The sequence below is a fragment of the Corvus hawaiiensis genome, chromosome Z (assembly GCF_020740725.1).
Source record: "Corvus hawaiiensis isolate bCorHaw1 chromosome Z, bCorHaw1.pri.cur, whole genome shotgun sequence".
Taxonomy (NCBI): domain Eukaryota; kingdom Metazoa; phylum Chordata; class Aves; order Passeriformes; family Corvidae; genus Corvus; species Corvus hawaiiensis.
In genome coordinates this window covers 33,337,531-33,362,551 of record NC_063255.1, presented here as the reverse complement: position 1 = coordinate 33,362,551, position 25,021 = coordinate 33,337,531, and the positions used below count along the sequence as shown (strand labels likewise).

Sequence of the window (25,021 nt, the reverse complement as noted above, 5' to 3'; positions counted from 1 at the left end):
CAATTGTTCATCATCTCAAAGCTCACATCCAGAATTTTTCATTAGTCTTACTCCGGTGTAGGACTGGTCAGAGCATTTCCTGAGGAAGTCTTATGTTCCTAGCATGTTTGTGGATTTTTTGGAATCTTTTCAATGCAGTTTGCAATCAGACATGCAACTCTTAATCATAGGGCTAGGGTACTGTTATGTGGGACACCAGAATCAAAAGCGTGTGTGTTCCCAGTTTAACAGGTGTTGGAAAGAGTGGTTCTCTTGGTGTGTGTTTGAATCAACTGCTAGTTGTCTTCTTAATGCTGATTCTGCTAACAGAGTGTATTCAGGTACATAAATCAGAATCAATTTAATGTGGATTAACTAAGTTCCTGTGTGGACACTTATTCAGGATTTAAACTGCTCTTAATTTGAAGTGGCCTTAAAACTCAGAAGTAAATTAAGATATGCTGAATTAATTCTGGAAAATTAAATTTAACTAATGTAGTGTAAGCTCATCCTAGAGCTTAAAGATTGAGCTGTGCTGGAAGACTATGTGTACGAATCCTATACTATGCTCTTATTAATCGCCACCAAAGAGATTAATGTATTTTTTAATCCTTTAAGCTCTCATACTGTAGTGAGACGCACACTCAGTGCACCTAATTCACAACAGTGTTGGAGGCCAGGTGGTTGAAAGACCTGAGCACTGACTAAATAACAATTTTCCAGGTACTTCATCTAGATTTGAACAACTGTAGGGTCCTTCTTAGTCACTTACCTTCAAGGGAATGGACATTTCTCCCTTGCCTGTTAAATGCGCAGCACTTTCTCTTCCGAGTGGTTGTGTTGACTGGACTTCCGAACAAAGGCTTTCCTAATTTGGCAGCTGGCTTTTCACCATTATAAAAGTAAATATGGAAAGAGGCTTTAAGGAAAAGGATTGAATTTTACGGTTCAGTCTTATTCAGAGGGGTCTTTAAATCATTTTTCGAAGCCTGTTATTTTTTCTCATTTGGGGCTATCCTTGCTCTTGGAATTTCTGGGGCAGAAAATAGTGTTGTATTGCAAACCTCTTTTTGTGCTTTGGAGCTTTGAGGTAAGAAACAGTGAGCTGAATCTGAGTTTACTGAGACCCATGAGACTTGGCTGGAGTCCATGGGCTAAGAAAGAAGACGGTGGGGTGTTCCATGGGGGGGCTGCAAGGTCACAGAGTGCAGCCTCTTGTCTTTCCCTATCTTGTTGCCTTTTCTGTTTTGAATGACGCAACTTTTCCCTTCCAACTTTCTTCTTGTTTTTCTTTTCTTTCACTAGTTGATGCCTAGCCACAACATCTGTACTGTGTACTGCTGCTGCTACACAAAGAGAGCTTCTAGGCTTTGCTGAAGGAAGATGGCTTTCTGGACGCAGCTGGGGTTGCTGCTATGGAAGAACTTTACCTACAGAAGAAGACAGACTGTAAGTATTAGCCCAAGGGTGTTTTGGGATCTTAAGTTATAGTCTTGTAGCTTACTTTTCGAGAAAAACAGGGAAACATCCTCTATCTTACTTAGTGTTCCTCCTCTAGTGATTCCTGGCTGAGCAACTGGTCTGGCTTTGAAAAACCTGTTCAAATTGGAGAGAGTGGTGGGTGGACAGAAACCAGAGGGCTTGAAGGCACTCAAGACTTCTGTCCTGAATTCCAGTGTGAGAGTGTTGGAGTACTGAAACACTGATGTCAGATCAGGCAGAGAGGAGGGTGCATGACTGCTCTGTGCTGCAAGGAAGATGTGAAATGAAAACCTGTACTGAGACCTGCTCCACTCTGTGGGTGAGGCATTGCCAGGCTGCAGGGATGTGCCCGTGAGTCTAAAAGCTTTTGAATGCTGCAAGTTGCAACAACAGCAACAAAATCCTGCCATTTCCTAATGGCAGAAGTGGCAGAGGCAATAGCAGACATCTCCAGTCACTTAAATCATTGAGAGAATCCCAAACCTGCTATGTAACTTTACAGCAGAAGCTATAGATTAAATGGATGGCAGGAAGCATGTTCCTGTATCGGCATGAGGATAAACCCAGGCAACTGATGTTTTCCTGCCAAGGTGTCTTCTGAGTGGCTAAAATGCTGTCCTCACCATATGTTAACAGTGTGGAAATTTACCTGTTAAGAATACACAGTATGTAAGAAGAGTTTCTCCTTGTGATAACAAGGACACAAGAGTGTGGATCCAATGTGGTGTTCTTAAAATTCTTTTGCCTTTAGCTTAATGAGACCTCATAGGATGCTATAACTCTTGAAAACAGCTAAAAGCCTGAGAAAAGATGGTATTGGACCTCTAGAGATTTAGGAAATACCTGTGTTGGACAAGGCCATGATTTGTGCAACAGGCTTGTTCAGAGGATCTAGCCTGCTAGATCTGACCTTGAGGAGGTATCAGTAGGGAATGTGAAGGGAACACGGGTTACTGAAGTGGTGAGTGGAAAGTGGTCTCTGATAAGGTTTTTGAACCCTGCAAATGTCAGGATGCCTGCCAGCCAGCTGGGTTGTGTTGTTTTAGTAACTCAGTGTCACAAGGGAGGGGAGGCTGTCATATTCACCACTGGTAATGGTGACAGTCCCTGAAGTATTCACTCAGGTGTCTGAGGCTTGTTTTTATAAGACTTGGGTCCAGTGAATTCAGAACTGGAATTAGTCCATTCTTAAATAAAACAGGCAAAGGGGGCTTATGGCCTCTTTGACTTTTCCTGTATACATCTGTGGTTATAGAACTGCCAGTGATGACAAAGTTTTTGTTTTGTGTGTTTTTGCCTTTCATGAGTCTTGATCTCATGGACTGCCCACCAGAGAGGTCATGGACTGTGTCAACTGCAAGGAGTGAGGCTGTCTGCTCTCTGGATGTATGGGTCACATCCTGGCCTTGTGAACAGACTTATGGTTTAGAAAAATGTTACAAATGAAGCTGGGGAAGTAGTCTCAAGACTGGCTGTGGCTCCTTAAGATTGGCTCTTCTCAGCTATTGCCCGTGTAACCTAGGCTCTAAGAGCTAAAAGCACTCTTCCTACCTTGCTACTAGAGGTCTAACTTTTGCCTACTACCAAACTGCCTTTAGAAAGTAGGGCATTTCTAGGATGTTGTAGGATTTTCTGGAGTGATGTTAAACTGAGGAAACCAGGAGGGTGTTTCAGAGCAGCTGAATTTTATGCTGAGGATGATAGCTTGGTTTTCTTCAGTAGAATCTTCTGAAAATAATAGAATCATAGTCATTGTGGTTGGAAAAGACCTCCAAGATCATCAAATCCAGCCTTTGTCCAAACACCACCACACCAACTAAACTGTAGCACTAAGTGCCATATCCAGTCATTTTTTTGAACACTTCCAGGGACAGCAGCTCCACCTACTCCCTGGGCAGCCTGTTCCAATGCCTGACCACCCTTGCAGTGAAAAAACTGTTCCTGATGTCTGACCTGACCCCTGACACAGCTAGAGGCTATGTCCTCTGGTCCTGTCACTGTTTCCTGGGAGAAGAGAACAACCTCCCTCTTCCTACCACCTCCTTTCAGGTAGTTTTAGAGAGTGGATAAGGTCTCCCCTGAGCCTCTGTTTCTCCAGGCCAAACAACCCTAGTACTGCATCAGGTGTGGAGAGGTCTGAGTTTAGCAGACCTTGTGTCATGTCAAGGTAGCTGTGCTGGGTGCAGGGCTGTGACTGGGCAGCAGGGGTGCATTATATCCTTCGGTGGTGCCAGAGAAATGCAGCAGGCTAACCCTTTTGGATCTGCTCAGCTATTTCTTGGCGCCTTCTGGCAGTTTCTATACCGGTTTCCCATCAAGTACCCCAGAGGGCATGAAACTGCTCAGAATCTCTATTCCCCACTGACTGTTAGTCAGTTAATAATGAAAGCCTGAGACACGGCTTGTTTTTGTGGGGCTCCTCAATTGTGTAGGGGTTTTCTCATTAACAGTTCTCATTTGGGCTTTACCTGAAGATGTCAGGAGGGGAAGGCCACTTAACAGGAAATGGCAGAGAAGGAGCAGAACATCTCTTTTCACCATGCTGTTATCATGGCTGCACAGTTTTTCATCTCTTTGCTTTCCTGGTAGGAGATCATTGTCCTTGAGTTGGGTTGTGGTGATGAAGGCTCTCTCCCATTTGTACTTACTGAAGGTGTAGCCTAGAAATAGTTTGATCCTTACCCTTCTTCTCACGAGAAGTGTGGGCTAGCCTTGGCTTCCCACTGAACCCCCTTGTTGGCTGCTGCGAGTTTGGGCTGAATTGCGAAAGCTGGGTTCAAAGCTCGCCCTGACGTGTGCAGTTCAAGTGTTACTTTGTACTGGATAACTTCCAACAACACCGGAGTGGGGGGAAAGAGCTCACATGGGGAGAGAGGAAAGAAAAATCATGTTCAGGGGTCACTGTGTAAAAACATTTCTCTCCCTGCTTTCTTGCAAATGAGGAGACACCTCAAAGTTGCATGGAGAGACTGGTCAGCTGCTTGTAGCTCCCTGCACTGAAACTGGATCATAAAGGTGTGGAGGGGAGTTGACAGTGGGATGGGGTGATAGTCTTGCTCAATAGATTTCCTGTTGACACAATGTAGAGCTCAGTGTTTAATGGCATCCTGCATCGTGCAACTGGTGTAAATTTGGCATGCTTTAGGTATTAACCTTGGTAAAATTAGGACAAATTTGTTCTTAGCTGAACTCACCTGCTGTGTGCAAATGGGATGTTCCTACTTCAACTCCAGGTGGAGCAGGGATAGCTGAGGGGTTGGGTGCTTGAAGATTAATTTCATTATTTACCAGGCTGGTCTAGTAGTTGCAGCAGAAAAGTGGCTGAGAAGACTTGATCTTTCAGTATCCACTTAAAATGAAGCTCAGTGAGACGTGTTCCCTTTTTAGTATCTTTGTGTCCTTGTCTGGAAAGGCTGCAGTGGATGAAAAGTGCTGTCATGGCAGGGGAGGGAACCTGCTGGCCTTTAGGAGCAAAGGAAGGTAACTCAGTTTTTGTTGAGCAGCACAAGAGGCTTGCTGAGGAGTCTCTGCAGACATGCTGCTGACCCTCTGATCTTGTCCCTGTGTGAGCCGCTGGTGCAGCAGTTGCCAGCTGTCTCTCACTTGCAGCATTTTGCTGCCTGCTATGGTACCTGCCTTCAGCTGTAAAGGTGCAGCTTGGTCAGTATGAGCTGCCTCCCTCCTTTCTCTGTCCTCCCTGAGCTTGTCAATCTGCCAAGTTAGGTGTGTTGTGCATGTAGCCCACATGTGTTTACCTTAATGACAGTGTAGTTACCGGTAACTGGGTGTGCAGAAGAGGAGCTGTGTGTGCAAGTGGCCAGTTCCCCCTTCAGCAACAGGGCCGCTTGGGCACTGCTCTCCCCCCCAGTGTCATATGGCTGGGGCTGATATTTCTGTGAGCAAGCCAGGGCTTGAGCTCAAGGGCAGCATTTTCTCATTGGTTCTGTAGCAGTTGCAGGGCTGTGAGAGGCCATCTGTCCACACCGGTCCCCCCAGGAAGCCTCCACAAGCCTAGCTGACAGTGCTCTTCCCCAAACAGTGTAGCAGCAGTTGCTTGGGGTACATGCTGCTTGCCTACAGCCACAGTGGCAGAGGGCTGTGACATGTGCAAGAGCATGACCATTGACGCTGGAAGAGGGAATGGACTTGTCTTGGTTTCATAGCCACTTTTCTGTGAAGAGGAGGAAAAGTCCTGCTGTGTTATCCTGGCAGCCGCTATATGAGTATCCTGAAAACAGAAGGAGTAGACAAGTTGTCAGTGTCCTCGCTCTGAGCATCTTTGGTCTCTGGGAGCCATCTTTGATCTCTGGGAGCCAGAGCACTGTTTAATGCAGAAGGAAACAGGCTGTGAATGTTAATGGCTGAGTGTATGCTGCCACTACATTGTTTGTTGTAGTAAGAGACCAAAGATATGAGGCATCTTCCGGGCACCTTTGTTAGTGTGGTCTCAGTGGAGTTTCTTACCCGGTAATTGTACAGTGTGGGCATGAAAATAACAGATGACAGAATATTCTGAGTTGGAAGGGATCCATAAGGATCATCAAGCCCAACTCCTAAGTGAATGGCCCATACAGGGATTGAGTCAGCAACCCTGGTGTTATTAGCACCATAGCTGGTTCTAACCAGCTGAGCTAATCTCAGGATCCAATGGGTAACGATATCCCAAAATTATCTTGCAGAGACTGGCACTGTTACCAGGAGTGCCTGGGAGACTGATGCTCAATTTTTATGCCTTTTAGATAGAGCTCCTATTGGATGTTTAATGTCAGCTATTAAGGGTATCTGGGAAAAGCCATCCTGCATCATTTCCTCTGCTGGATCAAGTGACCTTTGTTTTAATGCCCTATTTTTACAGTGTGAGCTCATGTTGAGGTACCATAGTCACCTAGAAGTCTCTGACCTCAAAGTTTGCATGGAGTGCCTTGTGCTGAGTGTCAAGAGTCCAATTTTCGCTGTTAAGGATGGAACATGGAAAAACATGTTTGTGGGTGGGGATTCTGTCTCCCACTGGGTTGTAGGTCTTACACTTTGGATTTTAAGGAGAATGATGTAGACCTCTTATTAGAAAAGACTGAGTTTTTCAGGAAAGAAGTGGAAAAGATTTTTCTTCACTTGACCAGGGAAACACTCTGTTCTCTTACTCCTAATGGATGAAAAACATATGAAGTAGCAGCATAAAAAGCTTTCAGGTTTTCCTTGTCTCATAGCTCACTGAAAATAAATGTTTGGGCAGTCTTTCTGGAGTGGGAAAGTAGGGGTGTGGCTAGTGAAGCTCAAGTCTGGGAAGCTTCGCTTGTGTCTCAGAAGCTCTAGGCTGGAGAGCTGCTTTTCCCACGTGCTTCTGTGGGATGTGACACATCTCAGTGAATTTTTCTGCACTTCAATTCTCTGTCTAAGAAATGCTGTGTATTTAATAGCACGCTGTTTTTCTTCTTGTCTCATCCCTCTAAATAACAGAGTTCTTTCTTTATTTACCTGATACTCACTGCCTTTCTGTAGATGACCTGCACCAGTGGGTGCTGCCTACCTTCAGGAAAAAATATACGTTAGAACAGAAACTAGATATGAGCCTAATCTTAGTAGCTCTGCTTTCTAGATACCAATATATTTCTGCACCACTGAAAGAGTTGGCATAGCATGTATCAGCACAGTTTCCATGTCTGATGTGTTAGGGTAGACGCTTAATGGTCTACTGTGAGAATGGGATACATGTACCCCACTACTTGAAAAAATGGGATAAAAAATTCAGCTTATTGCTAGAAAGATTGATTGGGAGGTTTCTTTCAGTAAGGGGACAGAAAACTATAAAAAGAAGCCAAAAATAGCCCTTTAGCACATCCATTTTAGTTGAATAAGTGGCACATGTTAATGAGAAAAAACTAATTCTTTGCAGATTATCCTCTGAAGCTGGAGGAACAAACTTCTTGATCCTGGAATGCATAGGCAAAGCAAAGACAGTTCTAACCAGCAGAGACAGTGCTTACAAAACTGTTCTGGCTTACAAGTGGATTGTCCTAGAACTTCAATTCTGACCTTTATTTTGAATATAATGTCTTAATACTTTGTCTTTATTGTTTCCAGTTCCAGCTGCTGATTGAAGTTGCCTGGCCTCTGTTTATCTTCTTTATCCTGATCTCTGTAAGACTTTCATATCCGCCCTATGAGCAGCATGAATGTAAGTACCAAACACAGCAGCTGTACCCAGAATGCTTGTTGTTTCATGGTTAGAAGGTAATAATGCAGCTGGCAAGATGCAAAGAGCAGTGGTTCCATACTTCAGTCAGAAATCTGCAAGAGGATTTAATAACTCCTTTGCTTCCACCTCGGGAACTGCAGTTAACTGATGATGTTGCTCCAGGACTGTACATTGCTGCTCTTTTTCCTGCTGTTTCTCATTTTGTATTCATATTACCTGAGAATTTGCTGTACAGCTGTGACAAATCTATAAAACCTGCACAGAACCCGTATCTTATTTTTCATTTTTGATCTGTATGTGACTTAGCATAAAAGAATGCAGTGTTCTGATCGCTAAGAAAGCAATTTTGTTTCCAGGTAGTAAAGTGCATTAATGTATCACATTAAAGAGCACAAGAGCCATTCTGTTCCTTCTAGCCATTACAGTGTCAGCTCTGCCTTTAGTAGATTCAACAGTCATACATTGCTGAGAAAAAACAATTCTACTTTTCTCTTTGCACCCTAAATGGGCAAATTTCTGCTTTTCTTTCAAAGGAAGCTTGTTCTTTATAAATGGCTATAGGCCTCTTTGGTTGACATTTGATTTAGGAAGCATGACTTGTTTGTTAGCAACATGCTGTTGTTTTACTGTGTTTGGTGATAGCTTCATACTGCAATTAGCTGATTGTGGAAGAGCTCTTTGTTTATCTTTCCTTAGCCTGATTACTGCAAGGTACGGTTTAAGGGTCAGCAAAACATGTTTCTGAAGGGCCCTCTGAGGTGTTTCTTTCTTAAAATGAGGAAAGAACTTGCTTTTACAGCACTTATCCTGTCTTTGCAATGGCTGGGGCATTTTGTGCTGTTTGCTAGGTGTTCAAGCTGGTAAGTGTCTTTTAAAGCTGAGATGTCAGTGTTTGCAGTTTCCCGTTACACTTTGGACTCTGCTGGTCCTATGTGCTGCCTAACTTGCTTTTTTCAGCATTCAACAGCACACTTGAAGCTTCCTTAAATCTCATACTTTACATGGTATTTGAACTGCCTCTTCTGACTGAAAGTTACAGTGACATTAGGAGAGATACCTGTAATAAGACATGAAGCTGAAGAGAAGCAATAAGCACTCTACTCAGTTGTTATAAATAGCTAGCAGCCTCAATGGTAGTTTATTTCAGGTACGGCAGGGCTGCATATAAAATCAATCCTAGCAAGAGCTGTGATTTCATAAAACTACTTAGATTGATCTTGCTAGTCAGTAGCCTTCTCATAAAACATTTGCTCTGGCACCATGCTGTCATAAGCATGGTTTTGAGTCTTTTACCTGCAATCCTTTTTCCTTCCCATTTATGTTGACTGTTATTGCTTTGTCTTCCTTCTTACATTGTCCTCAGCAGTTATAGAGTGTAGGGCATCTGGTAATTTTTAATTCACATTTATGGCTAATTCCTCTTCATTTTTTGAAGAGTTTCTGCGAATAGGTTTCTAATTGTGTTGTCTGGATTGGTTTTACTGAACGTTCACTCATGCTGACAGATGTGGATGTGCTGTGAAGTGAAGCAGTTTTTGCTGCATTGTGAGCAGAGATAGAAAGGAAGAAGGCTTTTGGGTTCATGGCGAACTCTTTGGCAACCCTGTGGATGCCTTAAGGGAAGTAGGATTGCTCTCTGTAGTGGCAGTGTTCTATGCTGTTCTGAAATCACTTGTAGGTAATGCCTGGTGATAGCAGTAGCAGAGCTGTGTGCAAGTGCTTTGTAGCCTCCAGATAGCCTCAGTATTTTAGTGATAGTCTTTTTCAACAAAAAAGTAAAATTTTCAGTTTTCTTTCCCTGTTTGAGAAGAATCAAGAATTGGACTGTTGTCAGGGTTTCTTGTTTCTAATGGCTGGGCTTAGTGTGAGGAAGTTTCCTCCTAAAATATGGAGGAACAATTAACTTTGAAGTGATAGTTACGTGGCTTTCACCAGACCAGTCAGAGAAGATATCTTAGATTGCTATTGAGCTAGATTGTGTCTTGTAGAACTCTTCTTTTCTGTTCCTCTGACTCTTCAAGGTATTCAAAATGCACTTTATTGGGAGTGGGAGGGAGAGAATCTGACAAGAAGTGACTAATCTTTTCTGTTTTCTGTGTATCTCATCTGATTTACAACCAACAGATTCCCGCTTTACTCTTGGAGAAACTGCTGTTACATGCATCACTGTCTGTAAAAAGTTACTATAAACTCTTGTGTGCCATTCCTCTTTCTGTATTGGCTCTGAACATTTTCTTGGAGTTACTAACAATGTAAAATGAAAGGCATGGAGGACAGAGAAGGTGATTCTCTGGGAAATTTTACAAAAAGAATATGAAAGTCTTAGCATTTTTCTTCTTCCTCTACCCTCACCTCCTCCCCAAGCCTCTCAGCCAAGAAGGACAAAAAAAGGAAAATCAAACGAAAGTCAGACAGCTCAGGTAAAGAGCTCTTCTGTTTTAAACAGAGAACTAGGAACAAGGGTTCCCTGGGTACTGGAAACAATAAACCTTAGTTTCCTTCATCTTTCTCCTGCACAGAGTCCTTGGCTTTCTCCGGCTAATAAGATTCCCATCTTCCTTCAACCACGTACATTAACCATTCTTGCTGTAATTCAGCAGCTTTGATACCTCTTTCTTGGCCTTTGGTACTTCCTTTGGGGTAGTGGAGGAGCCAGCCCCCTGAGTGATAGCAGGCATGCTGGGAGGATGAGGTAGACACCAGAGGGAAGAGTGGGCATCTGATCCTCAAAGTCTTGAGCTTTGAGGTACCGAGGAGGGGACACAACCTTCTTCCAGGATTCCTTCCTAGTGCAGGGGTGAGGAAGTGAGCTCACTGCAAAAAGCAGCCTGACAGCTTATCTAACATGCAGGATTATACAAGGCAGGCCTTTCCTGCCCTGTCATTGGGGGTATGGGATTCAAAAGTACCCAAGTGGCATTACTGGTGGCTATCTGCCATGAGTAGTTTGTTACTGCTTTGTTCTTAAACAGGATGTAAACTCTCGCCTACAACTTCAGTAGTTCTTTAGCAGAAGGATTTAGACTTCAGCAAAAAGAGCAGTGTGGAGAGTCTAATATAAGCTCAGTCCTTCTTAGTGTTGGGTGTTCTGCTCTTTCGTGAGCACTTTGGGGCAATACCCAGTGCAGGGTTAGCAGTGCTCTTCAAATACAATGTTGTGTAGTAAAAGCTTGTATCATGTATTTGTCTCCTAACTCCTGTGTTTCTGTTCCAGGTCATTTTCCAAATAAAGCTATGCCTTCAGCAGGAACCTTGCCATGGATACAGGGGATCATCTGCAATGCCAACAACCCATGTTTCCGCTACCCAACTCCTGGGGAATCCCCTGGTATTGTTGGAAACTTCAATGCGTCCATGTGAGTCTGTCTGCTTTTGCCTCATCCCTATTCTGGGGAAAACGTGGGGAAATGGGGTATTTGGAAATCACCAGCTAGTTATGAAATCTTATGCTAGTGGGGGTTTGCAATTTCTACTACCTCTGAAGTACCAGATTCTTCAGTTACCAAGTTCATAGGGCCTAGCAGACAGGTGGTAGGTGTGCAGAATTCTCAAGTCCAAGCACCTGAAGCTCTTGGTGAATGAAAAGCGCTGCCTGGGTAAGGACTGAGTCCATTCTCTTACCTGAGCTCAGAATTTGACCCATAAAAAGGTAAGCCTTTTTAAGATGTTCTTTTTTCAGAGCATCTCTTTCCCTGTTTAATGAGCCTGTGAACAGTATAGAGTGTGAGGCAGTTGAACAGGTTTAGGGGATACTCTCTGACATTTATCATTTATTACTGGATAACATGATGCGGAAAGCACAGTTGATGGCCAGCTTTCCTATACCTTGCCTTACTTGCTACATTCATACTGTCAGGAAAGATAGGCTTAGTGCAGAGTATAATGTGTCTGCAACCTGGAGAAGCATTTGAAAGGAGCAAGGAGATTCTTAAATTATTGTTCTTCTAAGAAGCAGTAGATTATAGGCAGCAGTAAGCCCTCTCCATCCCAGTCCTAAAAATGCTTTCAAATGCATGATGTTCCCAATGTAACTTACATTGACCTTGCATTAGCAGATATCTTCTGTTGGGCTCCTTGGATTGTCCCAGGGTGTTCACTGAGCAAAGAGTTTTTTTGTGCTGGAGTGACATAACCAAAGGGGATTAAAGTTTGGAATTGGTATATAAAACTGTATCTGTGGATGTTGGCTCACAGAGCTGATGACTGCTAGTTGTTTTTCTGTTTTCCCCCAGTGTTTCCCGCCTGTTCTCGGATGCCAGGAGGTTACTGTTGTACAGCCAACAGGACACAAGTATAAAGGATGTCCAGAAGGTCCTGGGAAAACTACACAAGTTGGGAAATTCCTCTGCCTTAGGTAAGAGCCTAAAAGAAAGAGTCAGTATCTGGTATTTCTGGTCTGTTTAATTCCATGTGTGTGTGTAAATTTCAGGAATGTGCCATCATGTGAATATATGCAATTATAACTCAGAATTTATCGAACCTTTTCCAATCCTGCAGAAGTACCTTAAGCCTCTCCTGTGTCAGAGCTTTTTGTGCTCTTTGTTTGGTGGAAGAGAAGAGGGGTGGTGTGCAATGCCAAGAACAGCAGCTGTTTTGGATGTGAAACTATAATCCTGGGCGCACTGAAGTTAGTCAAAGTGCTCATTTTCTCAAAGGAGTCCAAGTAGTGTGTCTTTTTGGAGAGTGCTAGTTATTTTGGTGTTCTGTCAAGCAGTGAACACAATGTAGCTACAATTTAGTGTTCTAACGCCTGAGCTCCAGAGGGAAGTGTGCTGGAAGAACACAGATGGGGAAAAGCTGATGTTGGCCTCCAATTTACAGACTGAAAGCTGGTTATTATCTGACAATGAAGTATCCATTTCCCTTCTTGTGTTTGATTTTTGGAGGGTTTTTTTTGTTCCTATAAGACTGTTTGGTGTCGTGTACTTCACTCTCTGATACTGTCTGGCAGGATTTTGAATGGCAGGGTACGAAAGAAAACTGTCTAGGGGGCTTTCACAGCCTCATTTCCCATGAAAAATTAGAATCCTCCCATTTTTAGCTTGTGGGAAAAGATGATGTGCCTTCCTGTCCTGTGCAGATGAATGAGTGACTAGTGTGAGATCACATGGGAAGCTTGCAGCAAAGCTGGGACGTGAAAGAACTGTTCCGTCTCAGGAAATGTGGCAGATCTCTTGCTATTGCCAGGTCTCTCTGACATGATACCTTGTAAAAGGTTTTTGGGATATTCGTCCCAGAAAGATTATCTATCTTGGCTGCTGTTTTAGTGTGGCATGTGTCTAGTGGAAGTGATGGAAAGTAATGGTTTAGAAAGACATACAGCAGGGAAATAGGAAAGGGAGCACAGCCATTGAGGGTCTTCACCTGCCGCCTTTTGTGCAGCATGTGGAGCTCTTTGGACACAGGTGGTATTTTAGTGTTTTGTGAAAATTGTCCTTGGTTTCACAGCTGTAGTTCTTCTTAGCTCTCTTCATTTGAAGATGGCTCAGGCACACTGCAGGAAGAAAAATATCTGACCTGGTATGATGTGAATAGTGTCACATAGTGTCTGATGTGTGCTGAGCACACTTTAAGCAGAGATGGTGTTTTTACATTCTTTCCTGTGTTGCTCAGTACATTGCAAGTTGTCTTGGAATAATCTGTACTGTTAGTGACAGGTTGACAGGTATGTGCTGAATCCATGTTCAGACATGGACTGCGCAAGGTATTTGTCTTGAGTATTTAACCCTCCTCTCTCCCCTTCAGGGCTGCGCAGAATCCTGACGTGACCAGATCTGCACATAATACTGTGGTCTACTGACTCTGAGCATTAGTTGATACTTGTGTATAAAGGGCACCTCTCCTTGCTGAGGAGCTCAGTATCCATACCACCAGGCCTCCTCTCTTTTTACTCAGAGAACTGGTGAGCAGCAGCTTCAGAGGGGAGAGGATGCAGAGTGAACCCTTTGTGCAGAGATGGACGCATAAGGAACACAGCCAAAATGAGTTAAGATGACTATTTCCCAAGGAAAAGTTTAATATTGTTTTCTTGGATATCTTCAGTTGTTTGGTTTGATTTGCTGGGAACAAGCTCTCTCCATCAGAATGACAGATATTGTTGTTAATGGTTTTACACTTCTAGCTGTAGTATTTTACACTTTAGTAGTACTACTTTTACACTTATATTGGCAAGTTAACTCTTCCAAAGAGAGTAGATGCTGGTGTGATGTTTTTTGTTAGGACATGCAGTGAATGTCAGACATGGCCATTTATAAGAACACTATCCAAGCCATAAGCTGAAGCTCTTGCTGCTGGGAAGGTTTGAGGGGGAGGAGTGATTCCAAGAAGAGTTTTGCATATGGAGTACTGTACAAGTTGAAAGTCAGAAGGCTCATGTTTCTCTCCACTGTAAAGATTAGTGGACTGACTGCAAAAACAAGCCTCAGACCCAGTCATCAGACTATATTTCTACAATAAAATATTTCAAATGTGTAATCAAAAAATCAAGCCAATGTGTCATTAGAATGACAGAATGTCCATTGTTGGTAAGGCTTTTAGAGAACAAAGCCTGTTTGTCCTTCTTATGCTCATTTACAAAGCCTTCCAGCTTGATGGACCCTGCTGCCCACTTCTTGGCTGTGTGATTCATTCTCTGACAGCATGCATGGAACAGCATCCTCTAATCTTAGAAGTACTCATGTATTTATACTTAGCAGTGCTTAGATTCCTGTGCAAGGAAGGTCAACTCTCAGTTGCTGTTGACGATGAGGTGTGAGAGATGCAAATCCTCTTCACTCTGAGGCATTTCCTCTAGTGACTCTGGGAACCTAAGGAGACAGTAGGAGTGGACGCCAGATGTAAGTGCACCACCCAGCCTGAAAGCACTGTCTGTATATGTGTGTTTCCCCCAGTAGCAGGAAGGCTAATTATCAATAAGCTAATAATTGAAAGCATTATAATATTCTGTATGTTTTAACTCTGGCCTGGACCTGAATTTGTGTGAATTGGTGGTGCAGACAGGTGCAGCTTTGCAGCTTCCCCAGTGGGATGGACTGTATGCTCCCTGGTGTGTGACATGGGCTCTGTTGGAGTGTCTTCAGCTCCCTTCTCCCCTCACACATTCTTCCTGCTGCTGCCTGATGACTTTGAAACAGGCTTCCAGGAGTTGATCCCTCATTGCCAGCATACAAACTGGAGCTAATGCTAGTCACGCAGAGTATTCATGTCTGTATCTGGCTTCTGACACTGGAATCTGTTTAGAGACCATTTGCCAAAGTCCTTCTGCTTGAACCTTCTTTAAAACAACCCTCACAAACTAATGGTCAAGGTGTGACTCTTAGTCATCTGATCTGAAGTTACGCATGAGCTGAACCTTGGGGATGAGAGACCTACTTAAGATGGGAGGTTGCTTGAGGTGCTTGCACAGGTATGTGCAAGTCAGTGTCTTCGTTAAAGACAAGGTAGGACACTAAGGTTTTGTTCAGGCCATGCTATGCACTCATTCCAACAGGCTTTGTCTCTTAGGCACTTCTTGATGAGGTGGGAGATAATTCCTCATAACAGGCCTGTTTGTGCAGGAGTTTGAGAAGGAACAGCAGAGAAGAGCTCTCTGTTGGAGAGGAAGGTGTTACCAGTAAGGAACAGTCCAGTGCTGCTTCATGTAGCACCTTTTTTGGCCAGGATAAAGTGCTAACTGGTGGTGTGAGGGAGTTCAGCACATGCAGCTGTCACGTTCTATGGGCAGTGCTGTTGTGTGGCCGCTTCCAGCAAGCCCTGGGCAGTGAAATCTACGTGCAGGCGCACACATACCATAACATGATCAATTTTGCAGGCAGGTGCCAGGTGCCCTCTCTGTTCCACTTGTTACATGTCTGTCCAGCAATGTCACCAAGGTCTTTAACACTCATGATAAGGCAGAGTGCAAATCAGAACAGAGAGTCAAAGACCTTGGTGACGGCACTTTCAAGAACATGACAAGGTTGCTGGGATTGCCAGCTGCAGTAGGTTTGGATCGCTGCTTGCAGGCACTGAATTTGCAGCTGGCCTCAGTGTCATTTTATCAGGTTAAGTGTTTGCAAGAAATAAGCTTTTCTTCTGTTTTGAAAGATGGAGATACAGCTTGCTATTGACACTGAGGTACATTTCTTTATTTTTCCCTTCTGTTTTCAGGACTCCAAAATACTTTGTTCTGTAGTGCCACAGGGTAATAAATTATCAGGTATAATTAAAGCCGTCTTCTTTTGTTATCGCTGAAAGTTGCAGATATAAGCCAACCTGGCTGTATTTACTCCATTGCTCTTAGTTTTCAGTGATCCCAAAGGGCATGTTTCTGTTTTTCTTGAAGCCAACCCAACTAAACAAAAATGGAACAATGCAATAGGCAGAGGGAAACAAACATTGCCTAAGAAATTGTATCAGATCTCAGGCTATTACTCCACACGTGCCCTGCCTATCCCTGTTGTTTGCTGGATTAGTATTGCTCGTGGTAGGAGAGAAACATCAGCTGGGTGGCATTCTTTGCTGATGTTGCAGTCTGCTGCACAGAGATGTTGAGACTGAAGGAGTTTGCAGCCTGTCTGGTCAGTGCTGTTAGTGCTTCTTTTATTTAACAGGTAAAGGATTGTAGAAGGCTTGGGCTAAAGAACAGCCTTGGGAGGGGTTTTCTGGTGACTTGTGTATTACTGTATGATTACAGGCTGCTCAGGGAAACAGGATGTCATACATTACCTGCTAGGTGACATTAAGGTGATGGCTAACTCCCTCCTCAATGTCTTGTCCCTAACAAAATTGTCCCCACACCCTCAAGCTAAACATTCAGATTGATTCTTATACCCTAATTAAACTGTTTCCTCCCTGACTTCCTTTGGGAAGAATCCTAGCAAAAGCCAGCCAGGCTGGAATGAAGACTAGCAAACCATGCATCCAGGTGGCCTTCACCCCCAGAAACACCAACTGTGGCAGGGTGGCATTCCTGTTGCTGTGCATAAATATACACCTGGATTCTCTGGTAATGTGCTCCACAGTGACATTCAGGTCCTTGCCTTTCCTTTAGGTCGAGAAAAAGTGTTGCCAGAAATGTTGCCCTGTGGTATCAGTAGAGAGATCTTGATTTATTAGGGTAGGTAGGAAGGCTACTTTACCTTTTTCAGTACCAGTTACCTTGCACTAGCCCTCAGCAGAAATCCCTAGGATATTCCTGGCTGCTACTTCCTCCCAGACCAAAGCACCCCTCCAGGAAGGGGAGCCTGGGAAAATGTGGGGAACCACTGTGATTTCTGCTGCAGTCAGATGCAGCCTGTCACAATGAGCAAGTGGAAGAAGCGGCCAATACTGGGTGCTTGGATTGCGCAAAGATTGTGGTGTGCCATGTCAATTGGGTCGGGGATTCAGGTACACATGGCAGTTTTCCCACATTTGTCTAATTAATTTTTTCTTCAAATCTGTGTTGCTGAGCAGGCACAGATATGAATGTCCTTAGATTTTATTTTTTTAAGTAAATGGAAATTGTTTAGGCAACTGCGGATCTTCTGGAAAGACATTTCCAAAACATTCTTGGAAGGGCGCTTTAAGTCCCTTACTACAGGTAGTGAACAAAGTCTCTGTGTGAATCCAATGGGTCTGTTATTTCTTCTGTCCTAAACTGAAACTAGGAGGCTGACAGTCAAGAGATGTGCAAAGGTGGACAGACTCTTACGGCAACGTTTTTTATAGGGCAGTTAGTTATGTAGCTTTAATTAGTTAGGTGGCATGATATTTGCATTATTCAGAAAATAGCATCCTGTGACTACAATATAACTGCATATGGAATTACCACTTTCAATAGAGCCTGCTTTTGCTTTCCTTATTATTTGGTAGCCGAGGATGTGATTATCAAGATAATAAAATTATCTTGATAGAGGTCAAGGTACAAAGGTCTGCTGTACTTCTAAATCTGTTCCCAGGCAATCATACTTGTTTTCCATGGGGCTGTTCATGAGCAGTTGTTACTATGTGACTTTGCTTAGAGGTTGAGATGGGCAAACACATACAGCAAAATGTATATTGCTGTATTCTGATTCTGTAGAACTGGGCTTTAGTGTCTGCTTTTGGTCTAAACTTCGTTTCTACAGAGATGCTTTGGAACAGAGAAGTTTAGAATTATGTCAGCTTGGATTCTGGGTAGATATGTATGGATGTGAGAGAGTAAGGCTCAAATCTCTTAGAATGGGGAATTGAAAAAACGCATGCAGTGTTAAGTTAAATCTGGCCTTGCTGTAGTGTCTGCACTAAACTAGGCGACAGGAGCTTGAGAAAAACGTTTCTGAGAATCCTGTCGCAGAAGATGGTGTGAACCCTGTTGAAAACACATAAGGAGAATTGCAAGCTTGTCAGCATAAGGCTGTGCTGGCGGTATGGTTACTTTAGAACCAGCTAACCCAATAGTGCTGGTTAATGGTTTGACTGCCTGTAGGGGAGTCAGCAATGCCCATAGCTACAATTAGCAACAGAACTATTCAAATAGATACCAAATTGCCGTTTCTTGAGGGCACCACCTTTATCTTTCTTAACTTACCTAGATACAGACACAATGATAAAGAAAACAAGAGTTGCTTGCTGTGCTTGTCAGTAATTAATAACTAGTATGTGCCTCAGAAGCAGGAACATCTTAAAAAAGTTATGGGTGTTTTCTTTAGTCTTTACCCTCCTCTGTCAACACTGACTTTTATTTTAAATCAGCAAATAAAGTAGAGAGCGTTAAGTGAACAGTTAAACCTCTCACACTTAGCTATTGTCTCCCTCTTTGTATGCAGCCTTGTCAGTACAGCTTGCTAAATGTCAGAACTATGTTGCCAAAACTTACACTGTTTTAGCTTCAATTTGCATTTATTTTCTATGTTTTCCACTGTGGCAAATTCTGCATTTGTTTTCATTGACTTCTAATCTCAGAATCTTAATATAATTGCCTGATTTGTGGAAGACTGCATTCAGTTTATTTAAGCTACAGTCTGAGGTTGGTTGAGACAGCAGGATAGTGACTTTTCACATCGAGCTTAGTGTTAGTAGTCCCCTAGGAAATTTGTAACACTGTTATCTGATGAAAAGTTCAGCTTTCTCAGGGGATTTCCGTGTGCCTGAGCTCTCATGCGAGTGGAGATTATGAAATTGCCCCATTTGGAAAAAGCCCTGTGCACTTCTGTGTTTGATTGGTACTGAGGCCAGAGTGCCTAATTTGGGTCTGACCTCCCATATCTTTCAAGTTAATATTCAGCTTTGGAGCTATACCTAGTAATCATACATTTTATCTTCAGCATTCATTACAAACACTTATTACCTAATTTTTACAGCATTCCTGTGAGCTAAATAAATAAACAGCTGCCCTCATTCTGAAACACAGGAGGATGTGGCAGTTTTCAATGCAGTCAGGAGGCAATAAAAGCTGATGGCTTTTAAAAAATGTTGATGATGTGTCAAGTTCATTTTTACACAGGCAAGAAGATAGAGCATTGATTGACTGATTTTTTTGAAAATACGTGTCAGTTCAATTTTTGGGCAGTCTTTTATGTTCTAGTTAAATATTTTGGGTCATAAAATAAGTGAGTGTTAATACCAGGATCCTGACTAAAATCAAGCAAAATGTTCTGCCACCTGTTGCTGAATTTCTTTGCAGCTTCATTAAAATGCAACAGTCTCTACTTCCAGTCCTAGAGTTTTTTTGCGGTTTCTCTGTTTTATATAATAGCAGTTGTGAATTGTTTGAAATACACTTTTAATTCACTTTACAGGTCTTGTGCTTATATTTTCATATGTTTTGTTTTCAAAATTCTGGAAAAATCCATTGAATTAAATGCAACAGTTGCAGAATTTTTAAAAAATGCATCTGTTTATGTATTTACTAAGTGTCAATAATTGAGTTTGTTAAAACTGCATATTGCTTAGGCCTGTGTATCAGGAATCCTCAGCTGGTGAATTGGTGTAGCTCTGAAAATTTAGTGGAATGTACGTCATCTATTAGCTGAAGATCTTGCCCTAACTTTTTTTTTATGCTGACCTGGCAGCACTCTGTGTGCTGTATGTGGGGGAGATTCATGCTGTTCTGTGATACACATCCTCTGTAAACAGCCAGAGTTTCTTTCCCTTTCTAATTTAGCTTTAGTTTTAAGGATGGTGCAATAAGCGACCCTTTAAAAGGATTTAAAATAAGACTCCTTCCTGTGAGTTTTGGTGTTTTGTGGTGGTTTTTTTCCCCTCTCTGAACCTTTCTGTTCTTCTAAACATATATTTTTAGAGGCACATACTACCTGAGGTAATATTTAGATGTATTTTTGCTTGATGTTGTCAGAAGGTTTACATAACCACAGACAATCAGAACTCAATAAACATAAACTATTGTATCTCAGAACATCTTTTCCTTATAGTTCTCTATCTATTTTAACATGTGCAGCTGAAACATAACTGGACCATATCTGAAGCTGACTGAGCATAGATATATGCCAGAAGGAGATTTGCTTATGGGACAAAGACAGCTTACTGCAAAGATAGCAATATCTTAACTCTGAGTGCCTGTTCTGGCTCGTGCCAACCAACTCCTTAGGAAAGCAGCAGCTGCTGCCTACCCAACAAAATGTTACTTCAGAACAGTAGGGAGGAAAAAAAGAAAAGTGGTTTTGACACTTGATACATTATGTGAACTTGGAAGTCCCTTGTCCCAACAATTTCCATTGTAGCAGAGGCACAACTGTATGAGAACATGGTCAACAGCCATCACCTATGGTGTTACCCTGCTCTGTTCCACATGCTTGGTGCCTAGCAGGTGGGGAACAGTGTGCTGTCAAGCCAGAGAACACAAATCAAGACAATGAAGTAGCCCTTTAAGGCCTCAAGTGTCCTCACGTACCTGGTCTTTTTCATTGTTTTTCATGTTATCTCTGCTGCTACCTTAAGGAAGTGTAAGGAATTTTACCAGTGTATCCATAGAAATAATGCATAAGACCTCTCCAGCCGTACACATTCCATTTTCTTCAGGTAATTCCAGTGCTTTGTGACTCTGGTACATGGAATCAGGTTCCTAAAGTACTAGCGAGCACTGTTCTTCTCTGTGTCTAGAAGTAATCCAGCCCTCTGTGTAAAACAGTGTGGTGCAAATGCTCCAGGGTGTATTTTCAGCCAGCAAGTTCTGTCAGTACCAAAGGGAAGGAATGGTTAGTATATTGACAGTCCAATAGAAAACCAGCTGGAAGGATGAGCTTCTGAAACTACCAAGACAGGGTCTGTTGGGACCATCCTGATGTAGTGTAGTATAGTGTCATGCTCAGAATATGAGAGACATGGTTTCCAGTCAAAACTTCATGTGAATTTGGGCAATCCTTATCTTCTAACATCTGTTTTTCAGTCTTTCCCAAAGATTGAGAAAGTTCTTCAATTATTTTGAAGTGCTGTTGCTCATCAATCTTTTCTTTAGTGCTGAAGTTTGAGGGTTTTATTTCCATCCATTGGACTTGAGACTCAAAAGCAAACCCAAAGAACTATCCATAAGGGTAACTTTGCAATGACCAACTAAATTGAAATGTAGGGAGCAATCATGGGAGGTTGAAATAATTTAGATGTAGGTATGTTTTCAGTGGAAATAGACAGTGTTTCTCGTTAAACTAAGTGCAGTATAATGATTGGCTTTTTGTTGTTAATCTTTAGCATGTTAATCTTGGTTGCTTTTACTCTTTGTTCTGAAGGTGGCTTGTGCTGCAGTGTGCTAGATAAGGAGCATTAGGACTTGGCACTAAATTCAGAGCTGTCAGGTCTTCCTGAACATAGGAAAAGTAAGAGCTACTATGATCTGCTGACTGCAGACATGGTATCTTGCTAAACTATAGAATAAGTCATATGTCAGCCAGGTTCCCCGAATTTGTGACAAGAAAGAGGAACAGATATCTTCACACCCAAGGGAGGGGCAGCTTTTTCTCTTCTCATCAGCCTTTCTGTGTAAGAAAGAACAAATACAAGTGCAGGACAGTCGGAGTGCTTTGATCCTGGAAGGCTCTGCCTGCCATTTTGCTTACAGTTCCTCATTACCCATGCCAGTTTCATGGGAGAAGCTCTTCCAACTGGATAGGTGGTGCTGTGATAATTTTCAAGTTGGAGGGTACTACTGGATTCGTTCTACCTGCTTGTTTTGGGGATTCAGAATGATTCTCATATAAGTGTCTTCTAGTTGCATTTGAACCAGCAGTCTCACAGATGCATGCTTACATAGCTGGCTTATGAAAACACTTCATTACTATTAGTAATGGTCATTTGATTAAAATGTCCAGTCCTCCTTTTTCCTGTGATTTGAATTTCCACTAAATTTAAGGTCACTTGCTCAAGTACAAAGAATTCTGGACAGGGTCCTCCTTGGTCACAGCTTATTCTGTCAACTTCTGTTTAGCTCCATGCATTTTTAATAGCATAATGCCATTCCTTATAAGCTTGTTTGCCATTAGAATAGTGGTATGTGACTGGATGTGACCATGGCATTTGGTTTTCGGTTTCTCTATTGTTTGGGGTTTTTAATATATTTTACTTTCTGAGTTGATGTTTTGAAACATCTAAAACCTGCATATTATGTAGAGCATTATATTCCTCATGCAGTGAAAATCAAATCCTAACAGCAAACCCTTACTTTCTGCCTCTGTAGAAGAACCCATCCTGCCCTGAGCTGGGTTTGACCTTTGGAGGACCTTCTCCATAGTCTATACCATCCCTGAATGTGTTCCGTTTACCACTCCTGAAAATAATTTTGTTGTAATAATGAAATACATTTTATGGTCACATCTGTGGTCTGTTATCTCTGTAACTGACAAGCCTGTTCAGAGGCTAAGAAATTTGCAGTTTGTCCTTGTATTGTGAACATTAGCAGGAGAATTTTCGACCAGTTATAATGCCATGCAATTTGGAGCTCTGCTCAGGATCTGCTTCTTAAAGCAATACAGTGACTGTTCTTCTGTTTCCTTTAAGGTTGCTTTTTTATTTTTTTTCCACTGTTAGATGTATAATTTCTGCATAATTTCTTTCTGCTTTTTTCATTGGCAAGCTCTATTTCATGGTTGTCTGTGTTGATAACAGAATTTGCCTTGCAGTGGGGAAAGTAATGAGAATATCTGTTCTGTGGCATAATGCGAGGCTTAGGGAGGTGGTTGGGTGTGTCCCTCCGTAGGCAGGAGCTCTGCAGGCTGTGTTTGCCAGCAGGGCTGTGGTAACCAGACTGAGGTTTTTGACTCTGTGCCTTGTGTCTTGGCTTTCTGACGTAGAGTCTTTGTCTTGTCATGTGTGTCATACAGGAAGAGGGCTTGATGGCTTTTGGGACTTTACCAACTGCACAAAGGGATGTATTAGCCCCGTGTTTGCTGCTGGCTTCCCATGCAGGGTGGAGATGGGATCTCAGCTGGCTTAATGGGCTCTGTATGCCTGAAGTCAGTGTATCCCCAGTGAAGACTAACTGAGGACTGGTTTGTGTGTGTGCGTTAGTACATGCTGAGAGCTGTGCTTTCTGCCAGAGTAATTGTGCTGGACAATATTTAAAGCTCTTCTGAGCAAAAATAGTGACTTAGAGAGGAATGGAGGTGGTCCCAGTGTCACAGTCCCAAGATGAGAGGGAAGACCCGGGCCTGTTGCACAGCATTCCTTCTCAGGAGAGATGCTAGCAGCTGGAGATGAATGGCAGGCTGCTTCTTCTTGACTCACATCACCATTTGGCATGGCAGATATATGAAGATGATGGACCCTGGCTAAGGGGGTGTTCACTTTGGTATTATCTAGTGTCTGCAGAGGCAGCACTATTTGATGTGTGATGGCCTCAGAGCAGAGAGCTATAGCCTACTGTAAAACAGGTCAGGCCATGGCTGCAGAAGGAGCAGCACTTTGACTGTGAGCAAATTAGATTTGTATTTTCACACTAGTAAATCCTGCACAACAGGCCTGCTGAGCTGCTTGATTTCTTCTAAGCAAATCAGGGCATGGCTGTCCAACTTTTTCACAGGACAGTTCTAGCTCTTGCCAGCATTAATAGGTACACAAGCAGCTCTGAGAGCTATTCTCACCTCACAGGGGGAAAGCTGCCCTAGAGGAAAAGAGTAATTAAAACGTAGTAACTGCTTAAGAAACCAAGACCAAAAACCTTAAAAAATATTACTTTGTCATGCTTTTTGGATGCGTTGTCCAAGGTTAGGAGTATAATGAAGGCAGGTGAAAACTTGTTGCCTTGCCCAGCACTGTAAAAAGTTTGCTTTTCATATTGTCAGTCAGTGTCATTGGCTCAGTAGGGTAGCATGGTTCACCATTAGGAGATTGCTGTTTCCTCTGGGTGGTTGTCAGTTTGCTCTGGGTTATCGTCAGTTTGCAAGTTGTTCAGTCTTTGCTTTGTCTGTTGAAATTATTTGAGAGCCCATTTTTGTTTTTATAGGATGTAGCTTCAGACATCTTTTGTCATTAAATCACGGTGATAGGTAATGTGTGAAAATCACACTCATTGGGTTAAAGTGCACCTGTTCAAGAGGAATACTTCCCAGATAATGAAAAATTAATACAAAGTTCCAGTGTACAAGGTAGTTCTGTGGCAGCATTTGACTTGCCTGCCCTAATTGTCTCACCATGTGAGGGTTTCCTGAAAGACAGGTTTCTAGCCAGAGTAGTGTGTGTTACTAGGAAATGCCCTCAGCTGCTGGAGCTTCAGCTCTTGGTCTCAGCTTCAGCATCTCCATGGGCTTGTGTTATCCAAATCTCCTGTTGCTGGAAGTATGACCAGTGAAGAAACAGTGCCCTGGGTGAAGCAGGCCTGTGTGACCAGGGTGCCTTGCGACCTTGTTCTGCAGTCATGCCTGGGCACAGTTTTGCACAGACTTGATAGCCAGCTGTGCAATCTGGCTGGGCTTTGCCTTCCTGTAGAAGTGCAGTTTTACCTGAATGGGAAATTGTGAATCTGAAGTCTTTGTACAGGGAGAAGGAAATGCCTTGTTAGCTCGCTTGACATTCTTCCTTTCTTTGCTCCTTCTGTTAATTGGTAGAGATGGGTGCTGAGCTGGGAACCCACTTCTTTTTTTTTTCTCCTTTGGGCACTTGTGGAACCTTGCTGATTCTAAAGAATGAAGCTAAGGCATCTCATGCCTCATCCTATCTCACTGTTTCATCTCACTGTGATGCCTTAGTTGCTGTTACAAAAATGATTGGGTTGCCCTATGAGCAGTCTCTGTGGTAAGAAATAAGGGTCAGAATTTAATAACAGCTTCTGTGTTACAGTGATATTTGGCTGTGATGAATACAGGCTTAGCCAAAGGCTAGCAGGTCTCCCCGGCTGCAATGGATATAAAGAAAATAACATAATTGTTTTCAGTCTTGCGTGTTGAATCAGTAGAGAGTGAAATCCCCTGATGACAA

General features: G+C 42.7%; 1 protein-coding gene across 3 annotated transcripts in view; it reads left to right on the top strand.

The window, feature by feature from the left end:
* The window catches only part of ABCA1 (ATP binding cassette subfamily A member 1), a 92,639-nt gene that overhangs the window by 13,666 nt on the left and 53,952 nt on the right, over window positions 1–25,021 (top strand). For all 3 annotated transcript variants that reach the window (XM_048291136.1, XM_048291134.1, XM_048291135.1), the window contains exons 2-5: window positions 1,285–1,428; window positions 7,543–7,636; window positions 10,872–11,013; window positions 11,890–12,011. In XM_048291136.1, the coding sequence (XP_048147093.1) occupies window positions 1,363–1,428; window positions 7,543–7,636; window positions 10,872–11,013; window positions 11,890–12,011 (424 nt within the window). In that variant the 5' untranslated portion in view covers window positions 1,285–1,362. The remainder of the gene's footprint in view (window positions 1–1,284; window positions 1,429–7,542; window positions 7,637–10,871; window positions 11,014–11,889; window positions 12,012–25,021) is intronic.